At 39.3% G+C, this 7,960-nt stretch overlaps 1 protein-coding gene across 4 annotated transcripts in view; it reads right to left on the bottom strand.

Moving 5' to 3' along the window:
• Positions 1–7,960, bottom strand: part of palld (palladin, cytoskeletal associated protein) — a 144,886-nt gene that overhangs the window by 7,974 nt on the left and 128,952 nt on the right. For all 4 annotated transcript variants that reach the window (XM_057841882.1, XM_057841885.1, XM_057841883.1 and 1 more), the window contains exons 15-18: positions 6,824–7,048; positions 5,506–5,655; positions 739–827; positions 494–626 (exon numbers count right to left, since the gene is read on the bottom strand). In XM_057841882.1, coding sequence (XP_057697865.1) covers positions 494–626; positions 739–827; positions 5,506–5,655; positions 6,824–7,048 — 597 coding nt within the window. The remainder of the gene's footprint in view (positions 1–493; positions 627–738; positions 828–5,505; positions 5,656–6,823; positions 7,049–7,960) is intronic.

The following is a 7,960-nucleotide window of genomic DNA, read 5'->3' as shown; positions in this document are numbered from 1 at the left end:
TTGCTTCAATTGAATTAATATGAATACAAATTTAAAAGTAAAATAAATAATATATAAAATGTCTTTTTAAAATTTATATTTAGTCTTTAAAAAAGATTAAAACCCTAATTGATTAATTTAACTTAATTTAATTCAATTGATTGAATTAATTTAACATAAAAATAAAGTAGTTTTTTTTTTTTACATTCCCCAAAAATATTTGAAATTAATTTGTGTAAAAAAAAAAAAAAAAAAAACCTAACTTTTACAATCAAGAGGCTCAAAAAAGATTTCGACACAATTTTGACTGTCAAAATAGTCTTTTAGTGGATTTGACGTCCAATCATGTGGCGTCCAGTCATCCTTCTGATGTGAACTTAAACAAGTTTATCACGAGTAGACGTCTAATCCATTTGAACTGGGGGGGTGGAGGGTTGGCAGCCAATCAACGAACGTTCAAGCAGCCCGCCCGGTTCAAATGGACTGGACATCTATCACTGTCAACGGTTGTCACCTTGCAGTCCATTCGACACAGTCGTCCCTCCTGCACGATGAGGTCGCCGGGCGCCTGCAGGAAGTGCGGGCGGAAGTGGCGCTCCTGGATGTTGTCGTTCTCGTCGCCGCTGTCTCGGGATCGTGACCTCGGCCTACGTGGGGCGGCAAAAGCACTATCAGTTGCATCCGTACCACGTGGTCCAAAACGGATCGGACGTCTATTGCCGTCTGTGCTATATGCTCGTTTTTCTAATCGCCTCCCACCTGCGCGCGTGTCCCGACGTCGAGCGTTGGCTACGACCTCGCTGGTTGACGGCCTGAACCATCATCCGTCCAGTGCAGCTCACTCGGCCCTGTGTGGAATACGAGAAGCAGTCAGAAGAGGGCGCTAAAGAACATACAATAAAGCATTTTTTGTCTTGTTTTATTAGGATCAATGATTACAGGGCTCAGTGTCATTGCCAGCTACAAGTCAAGCTAGGAATTTTAGTATAACTATAAAATGCTATTTCTGCTTTAATCTCATTCATTTTGTGGCAAGGCAAAACCAGGGAAAAAAAACTGCAAAAAACATTTTTAAAAAAAAAATAACAATCCATGACAAAGAAAACACCAAAACAAGAAGGAAAGAAACCACTGAAAAAATTACCAAAATTTTAGTTTATATTATAATTTTGGTCGTTACAGAGCACTGATTGGCTGTGGTTGACAGCGCTAGACGTCCAATCCATATTCACTGGGAGCGGGCGGATGAATGAGTTTGAATGAGTTAAGGATGTCCCGATCCAGGTTTTTGCACTTCCGATCCGATACCGATATTGTTTTGCACTTCCGATCCGATACCGATACTGGCCGATCCCGATACCGGCCTATCTGAGCATGTGTTAAAGTTTAAAAGTTATTTACCCCCCTACGTAGTTGTCAGACTAATGTTGAAAAGGGTTTTAGTACTCTTAATAACAACTAGCCAGCTGAATTAGGTGAGTTTGAATAACACACAACCGTTGGTAACAAGACTGACCTGTTTATTCAGTGACAAACACAAAACATTATAAATAACAAACAGAAATGGCATAGTGAGTCAGTAAAACGTGCAAACAATATTGTAAACTGTCTTAAAAAAATAAAACACACAAACAACTTCAGTGTAAAATCCCACAAACCCACCAAGCTGTTAGATGCTTTTAATGTTTCGTGCATTAGTTACAATAATTGTATAAAAAGCCTCTCAGGTTTAAATAAACGACTATTTCAGTATCAAGTTAACATTTTAAAACAGTAAATAAAATACTCAAGTCCCCATTCTGTATCAGCAGCTATAAACTACATTCAATTCATTTAATTTTGCGAATCACCTGTTAAAGTTGTTAAAATTGCTCCCGTTATTCCATAATTTCCCTTCTGTCTACTTTCGACATGTGAAATTTTTAAAACTGTTTTGAAGATAGATTCAAGTCAAGAATTTGCCGATTTAGGAGTATTTTAGATAAAAAGTTAATTAGGTTCACTTGGAAGGTTCACAACAGCCTACTAGGGAAGTCTCCTGCTTTAAGATGGCGGCAGTTTACTAACGCATCTAATTTTACATACTTCAATGTTACTAATGCCGTCGAGTCTGTGGTTTTGCATCTAGTTCTATATACATATGATATCTATTATCTACAGTAAAACGACGTTGACGTAGTTTGTAGCGGCTGTCAGCAGCAGTCAGGTATTCTTGTGTTTTTTATCCAGCGGCATGAGTTGAGCTAAAGCCGTGAGTTAAGCATTGGGATTACCTGGGTCTATGCCAAGCATGATGTTTACTCTCGGGACGCAATGCGGTCCGTTTCTCATTGCGTCTCGAAGACCGCGCTGTGTATTAGTTCCGCTTTACTCGACGTATTTCAATAATCAAAATTTGGATGTTTGTGAATCGTTCTCGAATCTTCCACGGCCGAATCGCTCAAGGATGTAATGACGGCTGGGCATGTTGTACCGTGGTTCTAAGTGTTGGATGGTGCGTCTTTACTCACGAGAGATAATGGCTCGTCATCCAGAATGAATTCTTCGGCAATGACTCTTGTTATTCCCTGGGCTTTGGGACTGTCGAGTGCCAGTTTGTCACGCATAGCCAAAGTTTCTGCCAGTGTTAGTTGCGTAGGACCTTACTTTTTGTCTTCGGTTTTTTTAACATACTTCTTATATTGTTTGTGGTGGTATTTCGCTAAATGCTTGATTAGGTTGGTTGTATTAAAACTTATTACAGCTTTACCACCATGCTTGACTTTATTGTGGCATATGTTGCACTCTGCCTCTTCGTCTTTGTCGTCCTTTAAGGTGAAATGATCCCACACAGCTGACATTTTTACCGATAAAGTCTCTCGGTAAATTGGGAGACGGTGATATAGTGTGTTGAAGGTTTGCCGCAAAATGCGGACCGGATTTTAGGGAAACCGAAGCAAAAACTGGAATGGATTATGTAAATCGGTGCGCTGGAAAACCCGGACCGGACTATCCAAAAAAACTGGATCGGAAGTCTGGATCGGAGTTTTCCGTGTCGACCGATCTGATACGGATGCGCATTTTTTTGCCCATATCGGCGTTCAATCCGATCCAACTATCGGATCGGGACATCTCTAGAATGAGTGTCTAGCACCGTCAATGAGTGCCCTTCAACAACCAAAAACTAAATTTCAACTAAATTGTCATTTTTTTTGGGGGGGGGGGGGGGTTCTTGTGCTTTTTTTTTCTTCTTCTGATTTTGTTGGGTTTTTTTCACGTTTTTTGTGGGGATTTTTTTTCCCCCACAGTTTTTGTAATTTTGGGGTTTTAATGTTATTTATATATATATATTAGCGTTGTCAAACGATTAAAATTTTTAATCGAGTTATTCACAGCTTAAAAATTAATTAATCGTAATTAATCGCAATTCAAACCATCTCTAAAATATGCCATATTTATCTGTAAATTATTGTTGGAATGGAAAGATAAGACACAAGATGGACATACACATTCAACATACTGTACAAAAGTACTGTATTTGTTTATTATAACAATAAATCCACAAGATGGCAATAATATTATAAACATTCTTTCTGTTAATGGGATCCACGGATAGAAAGACTTGTAGTTCTTAAAAGATAAATATTAGTACAAGTTATGCTAATTTTACATTAAAACCCCTCTTAATGTTTTCGTATTAATGAAATTTGTAAAATTTTCAATCAAAAAATAAACTAGCAGCTCGCCATTGTTGACGTCGTAGAGCGGGACGTCACATGGGCTCCCTGCCGTTCTTCCACAGTGTCTTTAACTACGTAAGGTAGTGATTGAAATACACCACAAGGTGTCAATGGCGAGTTTTAAATTACCTTAGAAATTAAGCCAAATAGTGTGTTTTGTCTCTCGACTGACGCCGTAGTTCCATATTTACTGGTCCAGCCATTGTAATTCACGTCATTTGAGTGCTGGCTTCACAACGTACGAGACCTCTGATAGTCTGTATATTGTGACTAAATATTGACATCCAGTATATTTGTTGAACTAAACGAAATGTTTGAATAGAGTTTGACCAAAGTCTGAGCAAGTTTCATGTGTATTTTGCATCGCTATTTTGGTTGGGAATGCCAGTTCTCTTTGCACTGTTGTTTAACTGTGTGAGAATAGGGCCTTATTATACAGATTGAAGCGCTTTCCTTTTTGTGAACATTTTTTGGTAACACTTTATAATAACTATCCGTTTTACTAGGTAATAGAGCATTAGTAAACTGTTGATAAATGATTTATTGTTGCTTTGTGAAGTATTTGTTAACAGTTTGTTAAGCATTTACAGGGTGTTGTTAACCTGAAACACAGTTTGTGTAGAAACGTTTCAAGTTTTTGTGTGTAATGTTTGGCATTTCTATCTTTTCAGCTTAAGAAATGCCTTTCACTTCAAAAGAAAAGGCATTTTGATAAGGCATTTTGCAGGCAGCGCTCATGTTGCACATTTATGAAAATCTGCCATTGAACCAACAAATATTTGTACTTTTCTTTGTATATTTAACCAGTAAAACTTATGACCTTCAACATAAAGTGTATATAGTGTTATTAAGATCCATCAACTAGCATGGGCATTTAGAATAGGGTCAACCATATTGGAACACCCTGTAAATGCTTAACAAACTGTTTACAAATACTTCACAAATCAACAATAAATCATTTATCAACAGTTTACTAATGATCTATTAACGAGTAAAACGGATAGTTATTATAAAGTGTTACCAATTTTTTTTCGAGAGATTATTTTTGTTATGCTTTCACTAAATGATACTTATGTTTGTTGTGAAGGAGTTGCCGAAGCTTATGCCAATAAACGGCGCGGTCCAATGAACGCCTGTGTCCACTCGCCTTTTGTAATATTCTGAAATAGAATTATCTGAGGCACCCTGAAGTGCATGCGGCGCCAATGTTTACTCACATGATGCAGGAGTGAGTTAGAGTTACGGCCTGCCGAGAGCCATAAGCTGTGTTAATGTTGAAACTGAATCTGCTAATTTAGAAACAAAGTGCCAGCACGTCGCATGTGGTATACCTTTGTTAAGAAAAAGCACAAAACAAGACACCTTTCTCCGCCTCTTAGCTCTCAAGTGCATCATTGTAATTTGTTTGAGGCAATGCATGAGCGGGTCATTCCCCGCATGCGTTAAATGCGTCAAATATTTTAAAGTGATTAATTTAAAAAAATAATTACTGCGCGTTAACGCGATAAATTTGACAGCACTAATATATATTTTTTGTCTTTTAAATCAGGAAAACAAAGGGCACAAAATTGGATAGTTTTTGCTAAAAAAATGTACATTTCTACCTTCTAAGTTTCACCCCCCCCCCCAAAAAAATCCTTATTTTTTTTCCAATGTTTCCATTATTTCCAAATTGAAGAAAATGGCCCGATAATAACAGGAAGTAACCTTAAAAAATACTGTCCCGTCAACTGATATTGAAGTCTTGGCTCAAAATAGATTGAGAGACACTACGTTAGGACATGCGCAGACCTCAAATACAACGCACCTCGGGGTTCCCTGCCATGACGGTGTAGTTGCCGTCGTCGTCCAGGGAGGCGACGGCCGTGCGCAGCGTGCACGTGCCATCAGCGGCACGGCCGATGCGGTAGTGCTCGCTACGCTTGGAGATCTGCTTGCCGTCTTTGAACCAGTACACCTGCAACAGATCATATGTTAGTTGGTTCACTGTCACGTCCAGTCATCAGTCTTCTGTAAATTTAGACGTCTGATCCATTTTCATTGGCTCCCAACCCTCCCAATACAAATAGATCTGATGTCTGTAGCCGATAGGGTTGTTCCGATCATGTTTTTTTGCTCCCGATCCGATTCCGATTGTTTTAGTTTGAGTATCTGCCGATCCCGATATTTCCCAATCCGATTGCTTTTTTTTTTGCTTCCGATTCAATTCCAATCATTCCCGATAATTTTTCCCGATCATATACATTTTGGCAATGCATTAAGAAAAAAATGAATAAAACTTGGATGAATATATACATTCAATATACAGTACATAAGTACTGTATTTGTTTATTATGACAATAAATCCTCAAGATGGCATTTACATTATTAACATTCTTTCTTTGAGAGGGATCCACGGATAGAAAGACTTGTAATTCTTAAAGGATAAATGTGACTTTGTATATTGTGACTAAATATTGCCATCTAGTGTATTTGTTGAGCTTTCAGTAAATGATACTGTAGCCATTTAACTGTTCTGCCCAAATGCATGATGGGAAGTGCACCCATGACTGTGCGTAGTTGTACCAATTGATATATCTTCTCTGCGTTGGGAAATAACATAGGGTGTTTAGAAAAAGATCAATTACTACCTTTCTTCCCCACATTGCTTCCCACTATATTTTTAATCGTAGGGAGAGGGATTGTAAGGCTTTAGCCAATTAAAAAAATGCTCCAAAGACTGCCAAAATTCACTCTACTCATTTTAAGCTGCCTTTTAGCTTTACATATAGATAAAACGGCGCCATTACAGAGTGAACGCGACAATGCGTGAGTGGGTCATGCAGCGCATGCGTTAATTGCGTTAAATATTTTAACGTGATAAATTATTTTTAAAAATTAATTACCGCTGTTAACGGGATAAATTTGATAACCCTACCTTACGCCTAAACTAAAGACTCTGGATGAGGGTAACGTTAAATACAATTAGAAAACGATTTAATTAAAAAATATATATATATTAAAAAAAGGCATGTCCGATATTTTTTTGCCGATTCCGATACTTTGAAAATGACGTGATCGGACCCGATCGATCGAAATGCTGATCGATCGGGACATCTCTACTAGCCGACATTTTTAATGCTAACCTTGGGTTTGGGGTCTCCGTGCACTTTGCAGCTGAAGGTGACGGGCATGCCCTCAAAGACTTTATAATGTTTGAGCTTGCTGTGGAAGACGGGGGGTGCCCCACGACCGGTCGGGCCATCATCTTCGTGCTGGACGTCGTCGTCCGACTCCTCCACGGGCGAGCGCTCCAGACGGTACTCGATCTCGCTGATCAGGCGCTGCTCGAAGCTCGACACTTTGTACTCCTGACCGACACAACCGGAGAAGGGTCAGGCGTTAGCTCCACGCTAACGTAGCAAAAGCGGCCAAGTCATGCTAGGTGACGGGAAAGCAAGAAGCGCTAGCAAAATCTGGCATGATTTTGGTTTTAGTACGCTTCAGTTGAAGTGTTTCCTACTTGCAAATGAAATAGTTGAAAATATTTTCTTGCGAGTTCAAATGTTGCTATGCATGTTTTGCTTCACACAATCTTTTTCCCCAAAATAACATTTATAATGTCGAAAACATGGCTGTTCAAGTGTGTAATTTTGAGTAAAACATTGTGGGGTGGTTGAGATTTCCACCTGAAGTAGGTTTGACTGGTCAAAATTTATTCTTTAACATGGTCAGATCATCAGCAAAGATAATTGTGTAGTCTGCGTTTCCACCCGTTTCTGAAATCGGCATTGATTTTTAAAAACGAGGGAGGGAGGAAGGAAGGAAGGAAGGAAGGAAGGAAGGAAGGAAGGAAGGAAGGAAGGAAGGAAGGAAGGAAGGAAGGAAAAGAAAGAGGGAAGAAGTGAAGGAAGGAAATATTGAAGGATGGAAAATGGAAGGAAGGAAGCAGGAGGGATGGAGAGAAGGAACCAAAAGATGTGACAAAAGGAAGGGGAGAAGGAAGCAAGTAAGGAAGGAAAGATGTGGGGAACAAAGGAAGTTAAAAGAGGGAAGGGAAGAGAAGGAAGGAGAGTGGAAAGAAGGAAGAAAGCGTAAAGGAAGAAAGGAAAAAGACGGGGGAAAGACGGGAGGGAGGGAGGGAGGGAGGGAGGGATAGATGGATGGAACAAAGTAAGTTAAAAGAGGGAAGAGAAGGAGGGAGGAAAGAAGGAAGAAGGCAGGGAGGAAGGAAGGAAACAGACTGAAGTGTGTGAGGGAGGTAAGGAGCGAGGGAGGAAGAA

Source organism: Corythoichthys intestinalis, chromosome 7 (genome assembly GCF_030265065.1).
Source record: "Corythoichthys intestinalis isolate RoL2023-P3 chromosome 7, ASM3026506v1, whole genome shotgun sequence".
Taxonomy (NCBI): Eukaryota; Metazoa; Chordata; class Actinopteri; order Syngnathiformes; family Syngnathidae; genus Corythoichthys; species Corythoichthys intestinalis.
This window is presented reverse-complemented; position numbering and strand designations above follow the sequence as displayed.